The 26,740-nt window shown below is 43.0% G+C and overlaps 1 protein-coding gene across 2 annotated transcripts; it reads left to right on the top strand.

Annotated features, from left to right (window-relative positions):
* Positions 1-1,282: 1,282 nt before the first annotated feature.
* Positions 1,283-19,819, top strand: CXHXorf38 (chromosome X CXorf38 homolog). 2 transcript variants are annotated; one of them, XM_033118928.1, is made up of 7 exons: positions 1,283-1,571; positions 1,738-1,872; positions 8,981-9,100; positions 10,744-10,893; positions 11,192-11,371; positions 18,415-18,577; positions 19,572-19,819. In XM_033118928.1, exons 1-6 carry the CDS (start codon positions 1,356-1,358, stop codon positions 18,574-18,576), a joined length of 963 nt encoding a protein of 320 aa, XP_032974819.1. In that variant the 5' UTR covers positions 1,283-1,355; the 3' UTR covers position 18,577; positions 19,572-19,819. The 2 variants fall into 2 exon arrangements, with proteins under 2 accessions (XP_032974819.1, XP_032974823.1); XM_033118932.1 differs by lacking the exon at positions 8,981-9,100.
* The last annotated feature ends 6,921 nt before the right edge of the window (positions 19,820-26,740 follow it).

Here is a 26,740-nt window from a genome sequence, read left to right on the forward strand (position 1 = left end):
AGTATTTCGATGTGTATTTAATCCTCACAACAATCCAAATGGAGTAGGTATTAATATCCTCCTTTTACAGATGAGTAAACGGAGGCCCAGAGAAATGATTTGCTGAGATCAAATTTAAGATTGCTTAAGATCAAACAAGCTAAGAAAGGACAGTTTGAGTCCAAACCTAGTTCTAAACACTGTGCCACTTTGCTGTGAACCGTGAAGACAGGGGGAGGCTTCAGTCTCTTCCCTCAGAGCCTTCTGACTACAGTTTTAACATGTTTTCCAAGCGCAAGAAGCTCACTAAGCAACTAAAACTGAGATGACCTCTTGTCGTTTGAAGTTGACAATCCATTGCCTTCTGACCCCCATGGCACAATTATTTGGAACTTAACTCAGACTATCTTACGCGAGGAGCACTAATTATACAGTGGTACCTCAGTTTTCTAACGTATTCCGTTCCGGAAGACCGTTCAAGTTCTGAAACATTCGAAAACCGAGGCACGGTTTCCCCATAGAAATTAATGCAAAATGGATTAATCTGTTCCAGACCTTTAAAATCAACCTTTAAAACGGCAAATTTAGCATGAATTTTACGATCTAATGATACCATAGATCCATAAAATTTACGGAGTTCGTAAACCGAAATATTCATCAACGGAGACGTTCGAAAACCGAGGTATCACTGTATAATCAAGAGTACCAAATAATCTTAAAATTCGATGCTTCATGTTCATAGAAGAAGCAGCCTTATCAGCCCTCCAGAATCCACCCTCAGGAGTCCAGGTGATGTGTCTTCCAGCTTGCCTCTGCTAGGTGGCCCAGTGGGGGATGTTTTTGAGCTTTGTGTCACCTCGGCACACCGCAAACACATAACAGGTGGGCAGTACAGGCTATCACATTTCACTAATGGCCCCGATTTACTACAGCCAGTCGGTGGGCTTAGGAACCAGTTAACTTACTAGAATTGTATAATGCGAGGAACATATGTAAATCAAGAAGTATGCCTTGAGCACCTACATCCTTACAATAAACAAAAACAAGCACGAACACCCGGAGGGAGTCGAATCCAGGGCTGGCGAGGTCACAGTTTGGGGAAACAAATGGGCGTTAACGGTTTTAGGCAGAGGCTTTCTAGGCAAGCACCGGACAAAGTACTTACACGTCTGCTGTTACCTAAGACTAGGGTGGGGCCGACATGCCCCGCCGGGGTTCGAGGGCCCCCCTGCGGCAGGCTCTGCAGCCGGTGCCCGAGACTCGGGAGCAGTCTCAGGGCGGGGCCGCGCCGCGCCGCTTCCGGGACCACCCAGATTTACGCGCTTGCGCATTGCCGGCCGCGCCGCGCCCCGTGGCCTCCGGGGCTGGCGCGGGATATGGTGCTTTCCGAGCTGGCTGCGCGCCTCAACTGCGCCGAGTACAAGAACTGGGTTAAGGCGGGCCACTGCCTGCTGCTGCTGCGCGGCTGCCTGCAGGGCTTCGTCGGCCGCGAAGTGCAGGCCTTCCACCGTGGCCTGCTCGCCGCCTCCCCCGGCCTGGATCCCCGCGCCACCTGCCTCAGCGGCTCGCGGTGTATCCCGCGCGCCCGCCAGGTGAGCACCTGGCCCGGTACCTTGATCACCGCCCCCGGTCCCCATCCCCGTCCCGAGCGCAGTATCCGCTCCCTCCCTGGTGCGGGGCCGACTGCGACGCCCGGGGTTCAGATGCCCAGACGCCAACCCCTCCCTCCCGGCCCCTCCTCACCGCTACCCCCTATAGTTTCAGCCTCAGTGTCAGGTGTGCTCAGAGTGGAAACGGGAGATTTTGAAACATCACACCAACAGAAATGGAGATATCCACTGGGGAAACTGCCGGCCGGGCCTCTGGCCCGTGGACGCTTGGGAGGTGGCCAAGGTAAGCACCTGCGGTCGATAGGGTTGGAGGAGGTGATCCACCAGGTAGGAGTCACCTGGAGCCTGGGGCCCCATAAACAGATCCAGAGGGATTGGGTGTTTGATCTAGGGTTTAGTGCCTAGGTGGTTCAGGGCTGTTAATATCGGACCCAACCCAGCTTAGTGAAGTGGAAGCTTGCTTCTACCTGTCTGCTTCCGGAAGGCATTTGCGTTTGCAACGTAGCTTTGCTTGCAAAGCTATAGGAAAGACTTCAATAAGAGATGCTGGGCCAAGATGTCGAGTGAGTATTATGAGCACAGGCGCAGAAAGAGAAACCTGACAGGTGTTTTTGAGGGTAAGCTCCCTGAGTTGCTCATATTGGCTCTAGGGTACCATGAGGATGGCGAAGTAAGATAAGGGAAGTTAGAGCTAAAATATAAAGGACTTTAAGTGCCCATCTAAGGAGTAAAACTTTGGGAAGCCTGGAATGGGAGGATACTATTAGGCCTGTTTTCCGATGTTGGCAATGCAATTTACTAGCTGGGCCAATGGGGGAATTCTTTGCCTTTTTGTGTTTGCTGGAAGCCGTTCGGGGGTGGGGAGTCAAAGTGGCCTCCTCGCACAAAGCAGCTTTTGCAGTCAGTCTTCCTGCCAATAAGCAGCAGGCACAGGCTTGGTGCCTGGGAAGCAGAAATCCAAGTCACAGCTCAGCTGCTGTGGTGTGACATTGGTAGCCTCTGTTCCCTAACTTCAAAAATGAGGGAGTTGAGCTATAACGTGGCCCCCCGTTTTTTGGCTCTCATAGACCAGTAAACCCACCACATCTGCACCCTCATCCCCATTTTTTTCAGAGCCGCATTGAATTGCCAACTTGTACTTCTATCTAGAAAAGAAAAAAAAATTGAAAACTCTACCATGACTGTCCGTCACCTGTTTGGTATCTGTTGCAGCTTTCCTACCCTCCGAATCCTCTTGAAGCCCAGGCCACCTGTTTATGCCACTTTTCATTGCTGTCACCTGCTGACCTTCTAGCCTAACCCTGTGTTCATATTTCTCCAACCCCGTCCTCCTGTTTTCTCCTTTCTCTGAACTTGCCTTGCCCAGCTCCAGCCCTGAGACAACATCTGCCTCTCCTCAGGGGAAGAATCTCCTCACAAGGGAGCCGACTGGTTTCACTTTTAGTTTTTTGTGTTGTGTTTTTTTTTTTTTTTAACAAGCAACATATTTATTTGTTTATTTATCCTTTCTCCAGACCCCACCCTCCCCTTTGGCAACCATCAGCTTGTTCTCTATATCTATGGGTCTGTTTCTGTTTTTTGTTTATCCATTTGTTTTGTTTTTCTAGATTCCACATGTAAGTGAAACCATACAGTATTTGTCTTTCTTGGTCTGATTTATTTCACTTAGCATAATACCCTCTGGGTCCATGTTGTCGCAAGTGGCAAGAACACAGAAATACTAATTCTAAAAGATATATGCACCCCTATGTCCATTGCAACATTACTAGTAATAGCCAAGGTATGGTAGCAACCTAGGTGTCCATCAATAGATGAATGGATAAAGAAGGTGTGTGTGTATGTATGTGTATGTATACAGAGGGTGCCAAATAAATGTATACAAGTGGACACTTTGGTTGACGTTCAAGCAGTAGTTCACTGTAATCAGAAGTGTGGGAAAAAAAAGTGTGGACGCTGATGGTAACCACTTTGAGCACCTTTTGTAATTACAGAAGTCAGTCGTGACTTGTATTCATCTTTTGTTATTGGTATATATTGAGTATTACAGTTTTTCCCTTTCTTAAAATGTGTATGCATTTTTTGGCACCCTCTGTATGCATACATGAGGTCGGACAATTAAGTTTGCGAACTCATCCTAGAAAAAGAGCTACCTCATTGCTGAATATCACTACGGTCACCTGTGAAGTACTCCCCTTGGGAAGCTATGCACCAACGCCAGCGCCTAGTCCACCCTTCAAAGCCATTTTGGAACTCTTTTTCTGGAATGGCCATCAGAGCTGTCGTCGTATTACTCTTGATGTCCTGAATGTCATCAAAATGTCTTCCTTTCACTATTTCCTTTATCTTCGGGTAAAGAAAGAAGTCATTGGGGGCCAGATCAGGTGAGTAAGGAGGGTGTTCCAATACAGTGATTTGTTTACTGGCTAAAAACTCCCTCACAGACAGTGCCGTGTGAGCTCGTGCATTGTCGTGATGCAAGAGCCATTAATTGTTGGCGAAAAGTTCTGGTCGTTTTTGTGTAACTTTTTCATGCAGCCTTTTCAGCACTTCCAAATAGTAAACTTAGTTAATTGTCCCGTTGGCACAAATTCATCAAAAAAGGTTAGCAACATCGTTGCAACAAATTTGCGAACTTAATTGTCAAACCTTGTGTGTGTGTGTGTGTGTACATACACAGAGGGTGCCAAAAAATACACACACACACACACAACACATACACACACACAATGGAGTATTACTCAGCAAGAAAAAAGAATGAAATCTTGTCACTTCCAGTTCTGGATTATGAGTCCCAGCACCATGTCTCTCTATAGGTGCCTGTTCCTGGAGAAGACTGTTGCTGCCATTCCCTCACCAAGCTCCCACTCATGTTCCTCTGATGTAGGAATATTTTTCCTGTGAGTCCCCAAATGATGTAGGGGACTTTGGAGTGAGTGAGTGAGTGAGTGCCGGGATCATGTCTCATGAGACCGAAGCATGGAAACGGACCCAGGAGAGGCAAAGAGTTTTAAAAAGAGGATAGTTTATTGAAAGCAAAGGGTCAGAGCTCCCTAGCGGGAGGGGGTCCCGAATAGGGGTGCCCAGTGACTGAAGCAAAAGCTCTTTTATACCTTCCCTTGCCTGCTTGGGGAAGGGGAGCTGTTTGAAGAAGGGAACTTGTTTGAAGACAGGAACTGGTGCCTTCTAATGAAATTCGTCTGCCAGGTTTGTTCTGTTCACCCATCCTAAAGGAATTAGCAAAGTAACCTACTCTTACCTATCAGATCCGCTCCATTTGTCAGGCCAAAAGGAATTTTATGATTAACCTCAAGGCCTTGTTACATTTTGTCCTGGAGCGAGGAGTGATTTTAAAACCTGGAGTTTTAGGATATGGCTGTCTTTGTTTATTCCACCAGGGACCTCCCTGTCTACCGAGGGACATGCTAGCTAACCTGTATCACCTCCACCCTCAATCCCAGCTGCTAACCTTGCTCGTGCTTCCTGGAGTTGATGAATGCCCCCAGATACATGCTTCCTCATCTTTACCAGACCTACCAACCTACCTCCACGTGCACTGTCTTCTTCCTTCTGCTACAAAGGAGGAAGGGCATCTCCCCCCTTGTCACCCTGTCCCTCCACTTGTGTGTTGGCACTTTTCCCCTCCCAGCTTATTCCCATCACCATACAAATAGCTTTAATATTGCCTTGGTTTATTTAATTTTTTAAAAAAGAAAAGATTATAGTTATTATATGACCTAGCAATTCTATTCCTAGGTATGTACCCAACGAAATGAAAACAAACATCCACACAAAAACCTGTGCACTATTCACAGTAGCCAAAATGTGGAAACAACACAAATGTACATCAGTCAATGAACGGATAAGCAAAATGTAGCACATTGATACAATAGAATATTATTTGGCTATAAAAAGGAATGAAGTACTGATACATGCTACAATATGGATGAACCTTGAAAACTTGGCTAAGTGAAAGAAGCCAGTCATATTGCATGATTCCATTTTATATAAAATGTCCAGAATAGGCAAATACATAGAGACAAAAAGTAGATTAGTGGTTGCCAGGGGCAGAGATGGGGATGATAACTAATGGGGGAGGGCTTTTTGAAGTGATGAAAATGTTCTAAAGTTGACTGGTGATGGTTGCACAACTGAATATACTAAAAACCACTGTACTGTACAGTTAAAAAAATTTTACTGTGTAATTAACATTAACATTATATTAGTTCATGAGTACAACATAATGGTTCAATATTTGTATATATTGCAAAATTTTTGCCACAAGTCTAGTTAACATCCATCACCACACATAGTTACCATTTTTTTCTTGTGATGAGAACTTTAAGATTTACTCTCTTAGCAACTTTCAAATATGCAATACAGTGTTATGAACTATAGTCACCATGCTGTACGTTACGTCCCCAGGACTTAATTATTTTATAACTGGAAGTCTGTACCTTTTGCCTCCCTTCACCCGTTTCCCCACCCGGCCTCTAGCAACCATCAGTCTGTTCTGTGTATCTATGAGCTCAGTGTTTTGTTTTTTAGATTCCACATATAAGTGAGATCATATGGTATTTGTCTTTCTGTGACTTATTTCACTTAGCATAATGCCCTCACGGTCCATCTGTATTGTCACAAAGAACTGTACACTTTAAATGGGCAAATTTTATAGTATGTTAATTATATCTCAATAAAGCTGTTTTAAAAAAAAACCACTTGAATGAATGCTTGGAAAAGAATATTTAAAAAGAAAGAAAAACTTGCCTTGATCTATTCCCTCCAGCTATCTCCTCATTTCTCTATCTGCCTCCTATATGCATACCCAGTAGAATTTCTCAAAAGGAGGGTTTTATGCCTATTCTCTTATCCTCGGTTCCCAGTGACTCTTCAGCCCTCTCGACCTTGGCTTCCACCCTTGCCACTCCACTGCAGCTGTCTTGTCAGGGGCACATGTGACCTTTCGTTTTCTAGCCGCATCCTTCGTACCTCTCAGGCATTTGGCACTACTGGCCACTCTTCTTGAAACACTTTCTAGTGTTGGCCTTTCTCAGGACTCTTCTGTCCGCCTCTTTGGTGATATTGCCCAGGTCCATGGAGTTAAATACTACCACATGGCTCCCGTATTTGTACCACTGCCCTCCTCTGAGCACCAGATGGGCAGCTCCCATTGCTTACATGACCCCTCCACTTTATTACCTCCTGGGCACTTTGTATTGACTTCTCAAGCAGGACTCTTCATCTCTGCGCCGCCCCCCCCCCCCAAAGCTGCTCCCGTGCCCCACCACCAACTGCCTACAGTCATGCTTCATCTCTTTCCAAACTCTCACTACCTTCTTTGTACCTGCAAAATATCTCGAATCCTCCTCCTCTCCATCTCTGTGTTACAGCTCTTGTCCTCTCCTGCCTGGCTTCCAGCTGCAGCCTCGCACCTTGCCTGCCTCTGCTGCTCTGGGTGGTTGTCCACACAGCAAGATGTGCAGTCTTCAAGTGGGAATTAGATCCTTTTCTTCCCTTGCTGAAAACCCTTGGGTGGCTTCCTAATGTCCTTAAAAGAAACTCCAAACTTTTTTCCAGAGATAGCAAGGCCCAGCATGATCTGGCGCCCTGTTTATTTCTCCAACCTCACCTCCTACAAATGCAGACAGCAGAGGGTAGTGAGAGGCAATGATGTGTTTCCCACTGTGCGTTTACCACAGGGAATATGGTGATATTCGGCACAATTTTAAGAAACAGCTTTCAGTGGCGAGGAGGCAGCAGAGCCTCCCTTAAAGGGAATAATTACTAGAATAAAACATTAACGTGGAAGAGACACATTTATATTGGTAAGAAAATGCCAGACAGGGCATACCATACATTGTAATGCAAAACTGCCTGGTGTCGCGGCAATTAAGGCCCCTCTAACTTTGGATTTTCCTCTCAGCAACAGCTGAAGTAAGGAAAATTTCTTCTTTTCTTCCTTTTCATTGAATTACCTTGCCTGTGATACGTTAGTTAACTTCTTTGTTAACATTTATGGCATCCATAGTAGGCTTCTTTCAGAGGGCTGGCATGTCAGTCAGTAGCTGTTAAGACGTGCTGGTACTGGCTACTGGACCTTTTGTTAGGGGGCATTGAGCGTATGTAAAATTCTCAGTTACGTGAGGCCCACGTGTAGGGTTCCACCACCATCAGGAGATGGCCCTGACTCCCCGCTGTGTGTCGGCACCTACCACAAGCCTGTTTTGGAAAGCTGTTCCAAAAAAGAAATACCAATGAAATGGTATTTCTACAAAATGTAGATAAATGTTATGCCCGCCCTCTTTGTACTCAGGTATTACAATCAGCATTCACTCACTCACTCTGCTGGACAATGGCATTGTGTGGCAAGCAGCACTGTAGGAGAGGTATTGTGGTTGCTTGCCTACTGAAATGTGTTTGTTTTCAAGGGAACAGGTCTTTTTACTTCGAGTTCTCATTGCGAGTAATTTTTCATGTCGTTTTTTTCTAGTCCCGTGGCAGGAATGTGCTCTTGAACTTAGCTTGGTAAAGTTGTTATCTTCAGGTGTTAACTTGGAATTATTTCAGGAAAGAAATATGCCCAAGCCTTGCTGTAACACCATTTTTGGAGTCCGTGCCAGAAAATCCTACAAAAAGCAAGATCATGCTAGAACGAGGCCCTTCTGGTATATCTAGTGCCTCAAAGCCTGGGATTCCATCTGTAACTCCTATGGAGATTCTACTCACCTTGCACCATCGCCACGATAATTGCCAACATTTATGGCCTGTTAGCATGTGCCAGGCACTAAGCAAGTGCTTTGCATTAACTTATTTTCGCAACATCCTTCGAGGTAGATGAGGACAGTTATCCCCAATTACTGATGAGGGATCTGAGGGTAAGTAACTTGCCCAAGGTGACACAGCTGGCGAGTGACAGAGCTGAGATTTGAACCCAGCCCTGTCACACTCTAAAGCCTGATTCTTAACTTCATACTACTGCACCGAACTTTCTCAAGCCATTTTAGTGTCCACTTTGGAGTAACTATTATTTTAAAAGGTTAAATCTTTAGCAACTCAGCCAGTGACACTTCAGCAAGGAAAAGATAAAAGGTGCTTTCTACCCATGCTTCCTGCTTATATGCCATTAAGAAAGGACAGAGAACCAGTTATGTCAAGTGCTTAAGTGTCTCTGAGAGCAAAGGGACAGGTAGAGCAACCCTTTAGTTATTGCCCTTGGCCAAGGCTTAGCTGTCACACCGTTCCCCGACTTGCGTTTTGGATTCGTGAGTCTCCTAACTCAAAACCTCAGTAAGAGAATCGCAGTCATCTTTTGGGAGATAGGTAAGTAACATTGACCCCAGTAGCGCCTCAGTTTGGAGGAGACTCAGGTGCTCCTCGTGCCTCCCCTCCTTCAGGCCTTCATGCCCCGAGGACTGGCAGACAAAACAGGACCCGAGGAATGTGATGCGGTTGCTCTTTTAAGCCTCATCAACTCCTGCGATCACTTTGTGGTTGATCGAAGGAAAGTCACAGAGGTAAGAGCTGTCAGAATTCAAGCCATACAGTGGGAGTCATTCACGTCGGTACTGTGAAGACCAGCCGGGAAACACACCCTGTCATGCTAAAGCAGCGTGCAGATGTAGCACATGGTCTCTTACCAAAACGGTGGTGTGCAAAGAAAGTTAGACTTTGCTTCAAAGTTGGTGTCGCTCAGAGGCTATGGGGGCTCACATCCCATGAACCTTCTGTGATGTCCAAGACCCCTGTGCGAATGCAGTCAACAGACTGACCCTTCCCGTCTCCCTAATTGACGCTTCCTGAAAACTTGCTATTGGACCATTCACCACTAAACTAGATGAACCTCAAATTTCTCTTCCCTGTTCTGCCATAAACAGAAGCAAAGTAATTTTCTGTGTTAAAAAAATATGTATGGTAATATATATAAATACATAATATATAAAAAATATATTATCTGTAATAAAAATGCATTATTCTGTCCATAGCATGCCAGCATTTGAGTCCTGCCCTTCTAAATCTCATTGGCTAAACAGTTGCAAGACCAAGTTACATAGAACCGAAGAAAATATAAAACTACCGTGTTTCCCCAAAAATAAGACCTAACGGAAAATAAGCCCTAGCATGATTTTTCAGGATGACATCCTCTGAACATCAGCCCTAATGCGTCTTTTGGAGCAAGTCTTATTTTTGGGGGAACAAGGTAGTAGATAAACAAGGTCAGAATAGATCGCTATGCTTGTCAGATTTCCTCTGGGAGATTTAGACTTTATCTTTCACCAGAGGACAGCTCTGGCACATTTATTACTCTGAGCGTCATTGAAGAGAATGTATCTGAATGGATTATTTATAATATGTGGAGAAAATGCGTGTGTGTTTTACTAGCATGCCAGCAGTTGAAGGTAGTAAGAACCCTCCGTGACATCAGCAGAAACAAAAACAATCCCAGTATAAAGTTGACCCCTTTGATATCTCTTAATGAAGATGTGGAAGAACATTACGTGAGTTAATTAATGTATGATTAAGCAGCACCATTTGTCTTAAATATAGGCAAAAGTTGTTTTTCTTTTCATCATGGTTTCCACATCAACTCCCTTGGCCCAGTTTCCTGGAGCTCAAACAATATTTAAAAGATTTTTGCATTGTTCGCTTCAACTCTTGCTCTTTGGCAGGTTGATTTTTAGTTAAGGGATTTGGGAAATTGTAAGAGATATTCAACCAGTTATAAGATTTCAATGGTTAAGGGTAGTTGTCGGCTTGCTTGTATTTCTTAACCCGATGACTTTATTATTCATGTGGCAGGAGGTTGAACATCCTCCAGAGCCTTGATAGCACCACCAGGCCACACGCGTGATTTTTGTAATTAACAGAGCCTTTCTGCAACTTGTCTCTGGAATTGCAAAATCTCAGTTTATCCCACTGTTTGACTTTGAAGCCTTTTATCTGTTTTTTTAAATTTTTTATTGGGGAATATTGGGGAACAATGTGTTTTTCCAGGGCCCATCAGCTCCAAGTCAAGTAGTCGTTCAATCTAATTGTGGAGGGCGCAGCTCACTGGCCCATGTGGGAATCGAACCGGCAACCCTGTTGTTCAGAGCTCGCGCTCTAACCAGCTGAGTCATCCAGCTGCCCCCCTTTTATCTTTTTTTTGGTCTTTCTGTAGGTGATTAAGTGCCGTAATGAGATCATGCACTCTTCAGAGATGAAGGTATCTTCTTTGTGGCTTCGAGATTTCCAGAGGAAGATCCAAAATTTTCTGAATGAATTCAGGAGTATCCCAGAGATTGTGGCGGTGTACTCCACAATTGAACAGGTGAAAATTAAATTGAACAGTTTTGGCATAAAAAACTAAGGAAACAAAGCTACCACCATACTTTATTTTATATAGAATTTGAGGTTTATTAGGTTTAAAGGAAAGTTTCGAATGTAAACGGGGGAAAACACGTTGATGGGAAATCTAGAATTGTGCTGAGCTGAGAAGCTTTTCTGTGGTCACAGAATGCTATTAAAGTGGATCCAGTCAATGCTGTTTAATTATAAATTCTTTGACTAATTCAGTGGAATGTCTCTTCCATTCAATCAGTCCGTATATTTGTTTGGAAATCCAACAGCTGTTGACATCTGACTGGGCTGTTCACATCCCCGAGGAGGATCATCGAGATGGGTGTGAATATGAAGCAGGCGTTCACCTGAGTGTGAGCCAAGTAAATGAAATAGAAATGGAATTACTAAAGGAAAAACTTCAAGAGATGTATCTTCAAGCAAAAGAACAAGAGGTGTTGCCTGAAGAGGTAAAAAAAAATGTATTATGTCCTGAGTGAGAGAGCCAAACAAAGAAAGGTGCCAGGGAGGAAGAGTAGCTCATTTTAACATACTGCCAGTTATGGTTCTGATTTATAAGTCAAATAATTTCCAGAAATGAATATTCTTTCAGCACAAATTAGTATTACCTTTAGACAAATATTTTCACTTAATCAGCAAACATTTGAGTGCCTAACATGTGCTGCAGAGTAGAACAACACGGTAAGGGCTATCACAGAATTCTAAACAAATGTTCTGGAGATTCTCTGCAAGTCGGGGGCGGGGGGGTGGTTACAAAAACAGGCTTTGCTGAGAAGGTGCTGTTGAGCTGGGACTAAACTGAATCAAATCGGTTTGGCAAATTGGCAAGAGAAGTGTGTTCTTGGCAGAAGGAACAGCACCTGCCAAGGCATGAAAGAATAGCTTGGGCCTGGGCAGTGGCAAGGCGGGCAGAGGAGATATGGTCAGATGTGAGGTGGTCAGGTAGATTGCAGCCATATTTTGAAAGGTTTTCTGTGCTGCACCAAGGGGTTTGGACCTTATTCCCAGAAAGCGGTAGAGAGCCAATAGATGTTTTTAATCAAGAAAGAGTAAATGAAATAGAGCAGATACAGCTTTTAGAAAGTTAACTCTTATGGCAGTTGGAGGTTGAAGTCCAACCAGGAGGCTCTTGCAGTCGTGAGGGTGAGAGAAAGAGGACAGAAACTAGAAGTGTGAAGGAGCCAGATTCAGGAGGCATTGCTTGGGCAGGACTGATGGCTCTTAATGACCGATTAGATTCCTTGGAGCATGGCATGGGACTGGAAGGAGGTGGAGAAGGGGGGGATTAAAGGATCAACAAGGTTTCTAGCTTAGGACATTGCTAATGATGGTTTTAAACCCTGATCGGAAGTACAGGAGGAAAGAATCCCCTTTGTTACAGGCAAGGTATTAAAAAAAAAAGAAACAGTACAATTGTACTCTAGTAAGTTTCCGAAATATTCCAGCACCTTCTGGATTAGAGTTCTAGATCACCAGGAGATCTTAGACAAATCATTTTACCTCTCTATTCCACCTTGTCCGAGGAAAGTAGTTTTGCTGGTTACCTCATTAAACACAGAGAGGGTGTTTATGTAATATAAAGTGTGTACTTCATTCATTAAGCCATGCTCCTTACTGGTCCATATGCCTGTGTTAACTGTTCTGACCTTGACCGAGACGCTTCATTCAGTTTGGTGAGCCCCTTTAGCACAGGGACTGGGTACCTCCAGTTTTGGGGTGTGCATACCCTGGCACACCATAGATATTTAAAATGATGAATAAGGCTGTTTCCTAAATCCATGTGTTTCATCTTGCTTTATTTTAAAATGCTATTTGACCCAGCCCCAATTCTCTTTCTGCTGCTGCTTTTACACTTGATCTTAGCCAAAAGGCCGAGAAGCGATCTGCTGTTGCTTTTAGAAGCAGAGTCAAACAACAGAAGATAACCATTGCATTGGGCTCACGGTCCCTGAGTCATCAGTAGTTCCCCCTTCTCTCTTGAGGGAGCTGCAGTTCTTTCCTGTTTGTGTAACAAAGAGCAAAACGCATCAGCAGCAACACACTCAAGCCAGGAGTCTGTGTGAGCTGTGAGCTGGAAAGGAACCTGGTAATCATCTTATATCCCCTGCTTTACACACAAGGCAGCCACCCCAAGGAGCAGGCACTGTCAGATGCCAGACCATACAGCTGGGCTCTGAGAGCTGGCCAGGGGTCTCCCCACACTGGCCCTGTGCCTTTTCACATGCCACACTGCGTCTTGTAGCACCAAGGAGCTGGCAGCTGTAAATTTCAAACCCTCGTTATCTCTGTTTTACAGAGAGGAAATTGGGGTTAATTGGCTTGTCCTGTGGGTCCCCAAATCTCTAGATAGAGTTGATCAGTTCTTGTTTTGCATGTTTTCTGTTCAGTAGACTATGGCATTTCTCTTGCTATTTCAAATGATCAAAATGTAAGTTTGGATTGATTGGTGTATTATCTCTAAGAAGTTGGAGGCTGGCTTTCCATGATGTATGGAACTTGACCTTGTTTGAAAGTTGAGTGCCAGACATGGTTATCCATACTCTTTAGGTTTAGTCTCCAAAGTCATACTCTTTAGGTTTAATCCCCAAAGGATTCAACAAACCAAATTTTAGTGACTCTAAATTGCCATCAATTATAAGACACACCATTCAGTTACTTCTAAGAAAGAAAAAAAATGCTGCCAATTTATTGTAAGACTATCAATGGTAAGATGCATTCTCATTTGAGATGTTAAAATATGGAAAAACATGCATCTAGGAATCAAGAAATACAGTGATTATAACCACAGGACTTTTGTGAATGTTTAACAAGACCTGTTTCTGGTGTTTATTAAAACATAGGAGTATCGGGCGGCCACATAGCTCAGTTGGTTAGAGCGCGGTGCTCTTAACAACAAGGTTGCCAGTTCAATCCCCGCATGGGCCATTGTGAGCTGCGCCCTCCACTACTAGATTGAAACAACAACTACTTGACTTGGAGCTGATGGGTCCTGGAAAAGCACACATAAATAAATAAAAGTTAAAGAAAAACAGTAGGAGTATGGTTGGGAAGCCAAGTTGAGAAAAAAATGGTTAATGGTGGTCATTTAGTGTGACGGGTCCCGAAAACACGTCACAGAGCATGGGAGTACCAAGGAGCACATAGCAGAGAGAGCTCATCATCTCCATTCTTTTCTGTTAGATTTAGAAAACAGAAGATTTAATAGTCTTATTCATCATTGTAAACACCTTAATGATATCTAACATAAAAAGGGGCTCCCATGAAAATACACTATGCATGTATAACTGTGATTATAAAATGCGTTCTGCTTCAGAGCCACGTGGGAGCAGCAGCTGTTCAGGCCCCTCGGGACACGTATCGAGTGTGTCTCTCAAGAGCCCAGCTGATACAGAATTTAGCTACGACCCAGGAGCCCTTCATGTGTTCCTGCCGGCCCTCCATGGTCTGTTAGGACCTGGGAATTTAAAAATTCAGCTAAAGAGTGTGGCTGGTTAGAGCATGGTGCTAATGACAGCAAGATTGCCGGTTCGATCCCCGCATGGGCCACTGTGAGCTGCGCCCTCCTTAAAAAAAATAATAATAATAAAATAAATAAATAAAAGTTTTAAAAAAAATTCAGCTGAAGAATGTTGAGTGCAGTAAGTGGCTAAAAAAAACCTGTAAAGAATTTGCACATTCTTGGAAATCATTACTGATTTTGTGAACCTGGTGAGGGAACCACTTTCACAGAGATCCATGGGGAAGCTTGGAGAGAAGGGGCAGTGATAGAATGTACTCGAGGCAATCAGGGAAAGGATCAGAATGACACCTTATTTGTTATATTCCAGAAATATTTACTGAGCAAGTGGCTACTGTGTTCCAGGCACAGTTCTAGAAACTTGGTGTGCCTCAGTGAGCAAAACAAAGATCCCTGTCGGGGGAGACAGACAGTAAACAGTCAACGTAATAAGTAAATGATGTGGTGCTTCAGAAGAAGTATTGTGTGGAGCGGAGTATGGGGGATCAGGAGTGGCGGAGTGGGGATGCGTATCAGGTTTCAATAGGGTGCTCAGTGTGGCCTCATTTAGAAGGGGAGACTTAGCCACAGCTGGGAGGGGGTAAGGATTAGCCATGTGTATACCTGCAGCAAGAGCATTCAGGCAGAGGAAACAGCAAAAAGGAGAGCCAGGGTGGCTAGAGTGGGGTGAGGGAAAGAATAGTGGGTGAGGAGGTGAGAGAGTGAAGGTGAAAGAGGCAGGTCATGTTGGGCCTTGTGAGCCACTGGAAGGACCTAGGCTCTTGCTCCTGAGATGGGAGCTGGGGCAGAGTTCCCAGCAGCAGAATGACAAATGGAGCACATCCGCTGCTATGCTGAGGAAGCCAGGGAGGGGTGGGGGAGCAGTTAAAAGCAGGGAGACAGGTTAGGAGGCTGCTGCGGTTACCAGGTGAGAGAAATGATGGTCCCGACCAGTGTAGAGGTGGTGAGCAGATGGGAAGACGTGGCATGTGAGAGAAAGGGGTGTCAAAGACAAGCCCAAAAGTTTTGGCCTAAGTGGCTGGAAGAGTGAGGTACTAAGCATCTTTTCCCTGTAACCATGCCTGGCACGTGGTAGACTGACTCTCGCTAAACATCTGTGAAATAAATGTAGGAAGGAATGTACCAGATACAATGCTCAATGCTTTTAGTAGGTTATTTCCAATCCTCACAAGAATCCAAGGTGGGGTTGGTATCATCATCCTTTATTTGCACACATGGAAATAAGCTCAGAGAGGTCAAGTGTCTTGCCCAAAGTCACACAGCTAGTTAAGTGACAAAGCAGGTCTTCACTATCTAAGCCTGTCTGACTGAGTCCCATAGTTTTTTCACTTTTTCCAGCTCTATTTTCTCTTCCCCCTTTACATATAAACATGCATAAGCCTTCCCCATTCTTAATCATTGAAAAAAACTTGACTTTTTCTCCCCTCTCCTCTGCCCCACAACCAAGCTAAAATAATTGCCCCTCTTAAGCAAATTTCAAGGGCAGAGAGGGTCAGGAGGTGATAGCACAAAGGATCACAGCTCCCAAGTCATTGAATGACCAGGTTTCTAAACAGGGAAAGAGAGAACCCTACTTCATCTTGGGTCGTATGTGTGGTACATCAGGTCACAGGCATCTGATGGGAAGTGCAGGAAGGACCCTGGGGTGCGTCTGGAGCACCAGGCACAGACAATAAGCACTAACGGTACAGTATCCACGGTTACTAATGTACGCTATGAATAATGTCATTGGTGTAACCTTCATTTCACGTGTTTATGGTTTCCAGATTTATTATTTAAAGCCCAGGTGTCTTTAAGGGCGCTGTAGCCTTGTTTCCAGCCGTGTAATAAATAGCTCCCACTGAAGGGCACGTCCCCATCTACTTACTAACCTATCTGAAGACCTGCCCGGCCCCCCTGCTCCCTATTCATCATGGCCACAAGCCGCAGCCAGTCTTCCCTACTCCCTTCCATCCCTGGTGGCCATCATCCAGCATCTGGCTGTTTCATTCGCTGGCATCACAATCACCTGAGTGCTTGCTTAGTTTCACCCTAGACCTACTGCCTCAGAATCAGTCTTAACGTTTAAGAACCACCTCTCAGCTAGGGGTAGGGTACTCCATCACTTTTCTTCGTTAGATTTAGATCATCTTGACTTAGTTTGGAGTTGGGGATCTTCCATTTGAAAAAATTCACCACACCCAAAAATGAGTAACTCTCATCTTTGTAATAAGCACAGTGACCAGTGAGGGTATCCTGGGATAAATCCAGTGAAAACATTTCCATGGTACAATTCCGAGAGTACTTTTACTAGTTTAAATGTCAGGAAGTACGTTACTAGTGGGAGTTTAAATTGGTACAACCTCTATAGATGGCAATTTTGGCAAAATCTGTTAATAAATTAAAACAGAAAACTATCAGAATTAAAACTGCATTTCACTTCTAGAAACAGATCCTACAAATAGACTTGTCACTTATACAAAATAACACATGTACCAGGTTAGTTACTGTAGCATTATTGGTCTCAACAGAAGGTTTGAAATAATATGTTAAAATGTGAAACATCCATAACTGAAATATTATGTAGCCATTAAAAATATAAGGAGGCCACTCTTTATAATCTGATGTAGAAAAGACCAGTTGAAGATCAGTGTCTAGTATGCTGCCATTTGTATTTTTTAGAATGTGTGTATAGTATATACCTATGCTCACATGGAAATGCATAGAATATCTCTGGAAGAAACACAAGAAATTTCATTGTGGTCACCTGTGAGGGGAGGTGATAGGTGACTGAGGACAGGGTTTGGAAGAAGACCCACTTTTTACCTTGTACTTGTGCTCATTTTGAAGTTTTTACCTGTCCACATATTACTATTAAATATACCAGGGGTGCCAAAAAAATGTCTACAAGTGGACACTTTGGTCCACGTTGCTCAAGCAGTAGTTCGCCGCAATCAGAAGTGTCTGGATGCTGATGGTACCCACTCTGAGCACCTCTTGTCAGATGTGCAGAAGTCAGATGTGACTTGTATTCATCTTTTGTTGTCAGTATATATTGAGTATTACAATTGTAATACAGTTTTCCTTTCTTAAAATGCGTATACATTTTTTTGGCACCCTCTGTATATACACAGATACATGTACATCCATATGGATAACCATACACAATATACGTATCCATATGCATATGAATGTATATGTACATACATATTTAATATAATATATGTACAGGTACAAAATTCAAAATGAAAGGGTTTCATTTTATTTTGATATATACATACATATATATGTATGCATGTGTGTGTATGTGTATATGTGTATACATATACTGATGGTCCCTAACTTACAATTTTTCAACTTTACGATGGTGTGAAACAGACAATGCATTCATTAAAGCCGTATTTTTAATTTTGATCTTTTCCCGGCCAGTGACATGCAGTACTATACGCTCTGGTGCCGCTGGGTAGTGGCAGCGAGACGATTCTGCCCAGCTGTAGGCTAATGTAGGTGTTCTGAGCATGTGTGAGGTAGCCTAGGCTAAGCTGTCATATTCTGTAGGTTAGGTGTATTAAATGCATTTTTGTCTTAGGATGTTTTCAACTTATGATGGGATTATTGGGATATAACGATTGAAAGTCGATGATTTTGTGTGTGTGTGTGTGTGTGTGTGTGTGTGTGTGTGTGTGTGTTCGTGTCCCTTTCATACAAAGGCAGGAAGTTTTAAAGCAAAAATATTTGAGGAGGCAAGCAAACACCCCCTTGTGCAGCCCAGAACCGGCTATCCTGGGTCTTGTTTTGTTTGAGTAAAGGATGCTTTGTTTTAAAGGGTTTGTTTGGGTTTGTTTTTCACACCTTAACATGTTTGTGGACGGGTGCCTGTAGCCAGGGTTTCTGTCTCTTGGTGGATACGTGAGCAGGAGCTAGTAAGTTTTCATCTGAATTGCAAGTCTGCTATAGAATGATCTGAACTGTACATCGTATGGTTTCTTCTTGCAGATCTCAAATCAACTGGCAGTGGTAAAAGAATTTCTAAGAAAAAACAAGGATCTTAGAACTGGTCTTACAGAAGATATGCAGAAGCTAGACAGCCTCCATCTGCAGCATCAAAAACTGGAGTCAAAGGAACCGGAGGCACAGACACCTGAAGGGAAGGCCTGAGGTGAATTTCAGTATTTGATGTTAAATAAGGACAGAATAGCCTCATTTCTTTGATGTCTGTTCTCTTATGTAAGGTCACACTGAACACACCACCTAGTCTCATCTGAAGTTTTCCTATGTCCTTATTATTTGAGAGAAAAGACACTAGGCTTTGTGCTCTTTCTGATCGATGGTTCTCACATCTGTGAAGTAATTCAACATAAACTCCCTGTCAGCTTCGTTTAACCAAATATACCTGAAGTCATTGGTCTAGTCTTAAGTGAATCAACTTTATAACATAATCAAAAAGCATGTCAGCCCCAAAGTGATGCTGATAATGCCTAGCTCTTAGCTCTGGCATTAATAGCAACTTGTTAATTTCCATGAGAAAAACTTGTTAAAATAACTGTCTTCAGTATTTTACTCTTGTTTTCCTCAAATAAAATATAACATTTTCTTTTAGGTTGCCCTTTGACAAACATCAGCCATGTTCCGTGAAAGTCAGCATGGCTTCCATCTTAGCCATCCTTTTCTGTACAAAAGGAAAAACTTACAGAGTACTCTACCCAACCGAAAAGGAATTTTTGTTGTCTTTTCCTGGAGTTTCCTTTGACTCTTTGGGAATATTTTACATTCTGAATATATATATTCAGAAGTTTGGTGCTATGTGACCTATACTGACCAAAAAATATTAGGTACTCTTGTGCCAAGCTTTGCTATCACCCAGGGGTTTTGTGTGTGTGTGTTTTATTTTGGTTTTGTAAGGGTGAAATTCGGTAAATCAATAACGCAGTTAGACTTAGCTAGTTTGCAATTTGACTCACCGCATAGCTCGCTGTCTAGCCACCTGTATTTAAACCTAGCTAGTTTGCAGTGATATTCAGCTGTTTCCTTTTTCCCTTCACTGATTAACTAAAGAACTCTGTTTTGTTCCCTTTCTCAAGACTACCCATACCTCGTTAATCCATTTAATTAACAAAATTCTAACCTGGAAAGGGCAATTTCTTAATCCTCAGGCGCCCAGACATTGGAATACACGTAAAGCCTCAGGCCACGGTGGCTGAATGTGAGAGTCTGGAGTCCAGAGATAACATTATCTTAAAACAGACCAAACCCCAGGAAGCGATGTCAGCCCTCGAACCTGCCTGACCGACTCCCCCTTTCCTTTGTTCTTTTTCTTGTGTACCTACAGAGGAACGGGGAGATGGCCTTTGGACAGGAGTCCGCCATCCTCCCGGATGCCAGCTTTCTAAATAAACCTGCTTTTCTTTCCACCAACCTTGTCTCTCGATTTTTTAACTTTCTCAAGTGGCAGGCGGACATCAGTTTGTTTTGTTTGTTTTGTTTTGTTGCTATTTAAAATGTTGAGATTCTTTTCTGGTCCTAAAGTTTAGCAGCTTGACACAGTCAAGACTATGTTGGGCTAGCCCTGTGTGAAGGGTTATGCAGAGTTCTCTGCCCACTGGCGGACATTCAGCCCGCCCGCCCCCATTTTCCTGAAAGTCTCGTTCATGAACATGCCCAATGTTAAGACAGGATTGTAATGATGGCACTAAATCTTCTATCTTGAGATTCGGATCTCTGGTATAATTTGAATTAACAAGTGTAATTTAGCTTGGGACTTTTTGAAAGCTTTATTTTCTTTATTCTGCTTCCTATACATTTACTGTGCAGACCAGTTTTAATGTTTCTATTTACTTCCGCCCAGTGCTGGCCCTGTGACTTGGGAGAGGTTTTGCATCTGTATGGGATCCGCTCTGGTCTCCAACTTAAATCTACATAACATATGCAAAGGTTGTGATAAACAGTTTAACTGCATCTTCCCCCACCCCAACGGACAAAGCGCAACAAAATAGAAAATTCCACTGCCCGCCTAAGCAATTTACATCCTGGATAGAAAATATAAAACTTGAGACCAAACAAAGACTCAGCGCTGTAGTTTCCAGCACACTCTGCCCTGTCGACCTTTCTCTTACTTTAATAGATCTTCCTTCTGTATTTCTACCTGACTCGTGAATGTTTTCACGACCCGCTAGCGAGCAGCCACAACATCCAAGGGGCAAGCTGTGATGTAAAAGTGGCGATATAAATCCCTTTTGGAAAGAAGGCAAGAAAAAAAAATTACCTGAAAGGATATTTTCTAGCCGTTTCCAATTAGGACAACTATTACTACTGTTTCTGGTAGCCAGAGGCAGTAGGACAAGGAGGGGGCCCAGGCTTGTCACTGAGGGGCTGAAGCACAGTGACCTGATGACCAAAAAGGGGTGGAGGGCCCAGACCAGTATCACAAACAGGGATGTTGGGGAAAGCTCCACGGTTGCTGGCTTTTTCATGGCACTTAGGAAAAGTAAACTCCTGTGGCAGTCACAGCCTTTTCTGTTTGTTAGTTCCCAAGTGCTAAGCACAGGCCCTGGACCATGTGTGCTCAATGAATATTTGTTGAAGTTCAACTGATAGCTTAGGAATATTCATATATATGTAAATGTTAGTTATACTGGTAACTCAGCCTCGTCCTTCATGAGGCGATTTAAGAATGAAATTTCAACATTCTTACGGAAATTCAGAGATATTTTCTCTCAACAGACTCACAAGTTCATTCATATTCCTCTTATTCCTTTTACCCAAAAAGTCATCCATTTCTGACTTTGTCCTGTTTGTTTCCTGAACTGTGAAACCACTGTCACATGGTATGCAGTGGTATTTAACTGGACCTTTGGGGACAGAATTGGACCTTTGGGGACAGAATTGCCAAGTGGCCTCTGGACCTTCAGGGACAGAATTGCCACATTCCCTGCTGCCTGGAGGACGCTGCCTGAACGACTTGCCCAAGTGAAGCTGTTACCAGAGAGTGGGCCCTTCTCGGCGCCATGTCCAGGTTCTTGGTGTCTTGAGCAAAGAATTGAATGAGACACAGAAATAAAGTGGTGAAAGAGTAGATTATTAGAAGAGATAGTACACTCCAAAGAAATAGGAAAGGACCCAAGCAGTAGAGAATGGCTCCAGGGCTCATTATTAAAAGAAAAACTACACTCCAAAGGGTTTGGAGCGGGCCCCAAGCAAAGGCAAAGCTCAAGAGAGACGCTGACTCACGAGGACTTGGAGTTTTTATCCCTTTTTTCTCTAGAATGGGCTGTTCCTTTCCGGGAGTGGGACCACTTGATTGACACCTGTGATTGACAAGAGGCCACTACCTCATCTTTTCAAACTGCGCATTGTTCCTTCCCAGAATTCAGTCTGTTATAATGATATTAATGAACTTCCAGGCATATGCATGATATTATAATGATGGTATAATGAGGCCCAGGTGAAATGAAGGTCGTTGTGGCCTTTACTGCGCAGTGTGAGTGGCAGGTTTAATCTAGTTGTGTATTTTGTACCCATTTGTTTCCTCATAGGGGTAGATAATTACAGTGACAAGGGGAAGTTTTGGGCGGAGAGGGGTGGTCTTTTGGGCGGTCGCATTCTGGGGGCTGTGCAGGAATGCAGAGACCTGATCCCTCTCTCTAACTGCTTGCCTTGTTTTCCCCTGAGAGACAGGATCCCCATAAAATCTCCATGGGAAGTTGAGGGACGGGGGGGGGGGGGGGGGGGGGGGGGGGGTCTTTTCTTCTGTATCTGCTTCCTGCTGGACAGGGGTGTAGAGCTGTCCCTACCTATTGGGGGATTCACGGAGCTCTTGCCCTGTGTGATCTCAGATGAGAGGAAGGGGGTCTCAAGCCCCGCCTGGAAGACCGAGATCTGCTTGGAAGGCCGTGTTGGCTTCTTTGGTTGGAGGTAATCTTGCTGGGGTATTGATATCACTGTATCCCCAAGGCCACTAAATAAGGAAAAATAGATTTTGGTTAAACAGTTAAAAGTGTTGGCCCAGGAAGCAGAACCCAAAGCCATCAATGCAAGGTGGCTGTGGGATAGAAATTCTGTTCAGCTTCGTGGAGCCTGTGGTCTTCTCCTCTGGTTAGTCCGGTCATTCAGGTGGCGGTGTTCACCCTGGAGCTGGGCCTGGAATGGCCTCGAGCAGGGGGCAGGGGGACTTCCTATGATTCAAGCTAGGAACACTCTTCCGTTTAAGATTAAAAAGCTGATTTGAAAGGTGATTAACATCAGGAACTAGGGAGCTAAGAAACTGGGGGAAAGGAAACTTAAGGAAAGGGAACTTAAAATCCCTCAAAGAAAACTGAAAGGTTTTTCATTCTATTCGCTTTGCTTCCTCAGCTGCCCATCAAGGATGTGATCTGCAGTGAATGGGCCAAGGGTGGGGTTATCTTCAGTATATTTTTTACATTAAAAGGCGTTTAATGTCATTTTGTAAAACCTGGATGAATGCAGATGTGCCTGTAACTTCCTGCTTTAATTGTTCCCATTACGGTGTGATTTTTAATCATAAATTTTCTTTCTTCATTTTGTAGTCAATTCTTTCAGACAACTTCAATAGTAAAGTAAGAATTTTCATTCATCTTGCAACTCCCCCCAAAGAAACTTAGTATTTCCTAGCTTTTAGATATACAACACTTGGCATCAAATTAAATTTGATTCACTACCCAATTTAAGACCTGATTTCCAACTTTAGGAACTTAGGGTTATGAACCCTTCCATTTCATAGCTCTAGTATCTAGTTAGCTTTTCCTTTATCCAACAAACATCTATCAAGTGTCAACCACGTGTCAGGCACTGTGAGGATGTTTAAGGTATGGATGATGGTCTATGAGCTTTCATCTTCCTGGATTTAATGTCTGCTCTGATAAATTAAAGATATTGTTCAGAAAACATGCTGGCAGCATTTAATTACATTGAAATTGAAACAAAAAAAGGAAGACATTTCCAGAGAGGGCTTAAAAGCAAAAGTGGCTTATACAGGGACATCAACCTGTGGGCCTCTCTTCTCCAGATCTGTGCATATGGGCACAGGGTGTGCACAAAAGGGTATTCTCGGCAGCATTGGCAGCCAGCCATCAAGACAGTACTGGTTAAATAAAGCACAGAGTATTATGCAACTGGTAAAGAGAAGGAGGAAATGCTGCATTGCAGTAATGTGGAATAATCTCTAAGACATATTACGTAGAAAAGCAGAATGTTTAACAATGCATAGCATGCTGTAAAATTATTTGTATTTTCAAATAACAGGTCTGGAAAGTTGTGTGTTTTTCCCAAGATTTTTTGCTGTGTTACCTGTGAAAGGAATTGGGGTTGAGTGGAGTGGTTAGAAGAAATTTGGCTGTTCTATTATATTTCATATACTCCCATATGAAATTTTTACAACAAACGTGCACTTGTGTATTTTGAAATTTATTTAAGATTTTTAATTTCAAAAGAGACATGAACAATATAAATTCAAGATGCAAGAGTTTGTGTCACATTTCCTGGACTATGTCATAGCCTCCATTTTTCTGGAGGTCAGTCCACCTCCTGGGGCATTTGTGAGTTGTCCGAGTCAGAAGCAGCCCGGGGAGTTGTTTCCTTTCCGCAGGAGGCTTTGTTTCATCTCAGAGTGCCTTGTTTTCATCCAGCGACGTGATTTACTCTCGGCCTCTCTCCGTGGGACACAATGCATGGTTCATAGTTTTGAAAGAATTAGAGGAGAAAAATGGTTTTAGCACTGTGGTTGCAAAGATAAGGCAGTTCTTTGGATTTTAGCCTGCGCTTTGCCAGGGAGCCCAGAGGACCTAAGGAGGAAGTCATTACTTATTAAACTCAGTATAAAACACAAATTCTGGGAAATAAAAAAAGTGTGTCAGTAATGAAAACTTTTGGAAAAATAACTCTGCCAATTCAGAAAATGTTACTGTCTTCATAAAGTAGTGGTAGAGATCTGTAGACAGTTTAAGTTAAATTACAAAGGCCAGAAAGGATCGTTTGAGAGTGTGGGGAGATTATGAAATGATTGTTAACGATTTGAAAGATTCGTTTTTATTAAAGTATTAATCACTTATGTGGCTTTAAGCACGAATATCCTAGGCAACAAAAGTTTCACTCTTAGTAGTTGGGTGGGCATACTACGAATTAGATCCTGTAAGTAGAGCATTGCATTAGAGTAGAGGTGTTGTAATCTTTTGGATAAATTATAAATGTTAAGTGACAGGAAATTATCAGCAGAGAGCACCTCCTTTCCCCTTAACAGGTTAATTGGAAACCTACCTGTTCTGAAATGTCTTCAACAGACAGTTGCCTTTTTTTGAAATATAATACTCAAATTACAAAATACATTTTGTAAGACAAATCTAAAAATATATTAATTTCTACTCATGGTGAAGGGGAAAATTCTTCAAAGTTTTAATAAAAATCTTGATATAAGGTTATGATTCATTTCAGAACTTTAAGAACAGCTTTTTGTTACTGCATTATAGTCTGAATTATCTAAAATATTAGGAGCTGCCACTAACAGACTTCTTTCCTGCTTTTCAAACCCATGTTCTATATATAATATATGCATGTTAGGAATGACCACAAAACTGCAAATTGAGCATTTTGTGACATCTTTTTGGTAGGGTGACAGTGAACTTACATGCTTTATTACTTTCTACTGAGTTTCAGAAGGGCATGAGAATTTTTATTTCAGAACCATGCATGGTTAGCCAGCCTACAAAACGGCCCCTAGTGATCCCTGCTTCCTGGTATTCTACTCTTTTATTGATCTCCTACAGTGTACTGATCTCCTACAGGGTTGGTTCATGTGCCCAATAGAACACAGCTGAAGTGATGGTATGTCACTGTCCATATTAAGCTATAGAAGAAGACTATGGCTTCCATCTTGGGCTTTCGCTCTCTTGGAACACCTGCTGAGCGTGGGAGGGGAGCGTGTTGTGAACAGCCCTAATAGACCACATGACAAGGAATTTGAGTTTCCTGCAAACTGTTTGGAACTGGATTCTCTAGCCCCAGGCAAGTCTTCAGAGACTGCAGCACCAGTGAACAGCTGAGAGACCCTGAGCCAGCAGCACCCAGCAAAGCCACTCCAATTCCTAACCCTCAGAAACTGTGATAATAAATATCAGTTGTTTTTTTTGTTTTTTTTGTTTTCACATGCTTTGTTTGTCAACTTTATTTTTTTTTTATTAATTTATTTTTAATTTATTGGGGTGACAATTGTTAGTAAAATAATATCAGTTGTTTTAAGCTAAGTTTTGGGGTGATTTGTCACACAGCAATAGATAACTAATACACTATAGTTTTCCCGTTTGTTTTTTTAACCCTGTATGTAGAATGTAAAATGCAGAAACTGCCTACAAAGAGGACTTCTGCTTCGATGCCACAGAAGATAAAGGGGAATCTTCCAGAGTTCCACTAATGTGCCTGTCTTATCCAAGGCCTGATAATTTCAGAACCTTTCAGAAGGTTGTTTTTCAATTTGTTCACATTTGAAATCTTTAACAAAAGCAGGGTTTAAGCAGTCTTAAACGTATACATTGGGATTCCCCAGTACACTACTTTGGAACTTCCTGTATCCTCCAGAGGCAGGGGGAGGTTTTCAGTCAAAGCCTACAGGGTAGCCTCTGCTGCAGCATGTTCTCACATCCACAGGCCCACCCCTCTCTTTCCCCTCCTCCCCTGCTCCCTGGTTTAAGAAAACTCCACCGCACCTATGAAATTCCTAGCGGATACTCTGGGCTAATACTGTTGACTACTAACCATCACCCAACCTTTGCTACTATTCAACACAGGTCGACAGGTTAACCAATTTGACAAGCTGTCATTTCCCCTCATTTTTAGGCGTGAGGAAAAGAGGAAAGGATTATGATTTTGTCATTTTTATTTTCTATTGACTTAGTGTCCAGGGTTGACAGCAGCTGACCTCAGAGTTGTTTATCCTGTTTCCATGGAAGATTCTATCATTGTTCTTGGTCACCAAGAGATTCTAGGTTATTTAAATAAGTACTCCTTAAAAGTCTAAACTAGATTTCACTGAGTTCATTTAAACTCACAAGTATTTCCATCAGTAGAAATAGCCCCTGTACTTTTTTTGGTGGAAAGAGATTTGTGGCTCCACCAAGTTTTAAAAGGCATGTGTGCTAAGCATCTTTATTTGGCCTAGACACCCAAAACATGTTCCCAAGAGAGCTTTTAAGAAAAAACAAAGAGCTAGATAATTTGAAGTGTCTTTGTTCAAACAGCCTTCCTCCTCTATGTAAAACTAACCCTTGAGTTGCAAGTCCCATGAACAGGAAGACCAACCAGTGTACCCTCAGCTTCT

Source organism: Rhinolophus ferrumequinum, chromosome X (assembly GCF_004115265.2).
Source record: "Rhinolophus ferrumequinum isolate MPI-CBG mRhiFer1 chromosome X, mRhiFer1_v1.p, whole genome shotgun sequence".
NCBI classification, from domain to species: domain Eukaryota; kingdom Metazoa; phylum Chordata; class Mammalia; order Chiroptera; family Rhinolophidae; genus Rhinolophus; species Rhinolophus ferrumequinum.

Bases quoted from the DNA above. Each gene is read 5' to 3' on its own strand.
- CXHXorf38 (XM_033118928.1), top strand. From the start codon at position 1,356: ATGGTGCTTTCCGAGCTGGCTGCGCGCCTCAACTGCGCCGAGTACAAG. The intron at 1,873-8,980 runs GTAAGCACCTGC...CCCCTCCTTCAG, and splicing joins ACGCTTGGGAGGTGGCCAAG to GCCTTCATGCCCCGAGGACT. The intron at 11,372-18,414 runs GTAAAAAAAAAT...TTCTTCTTGCAG, and splicing joins AAGAGGTGTTGCCTGAAGAG to ATCTCAAATCAACTGGCAGT.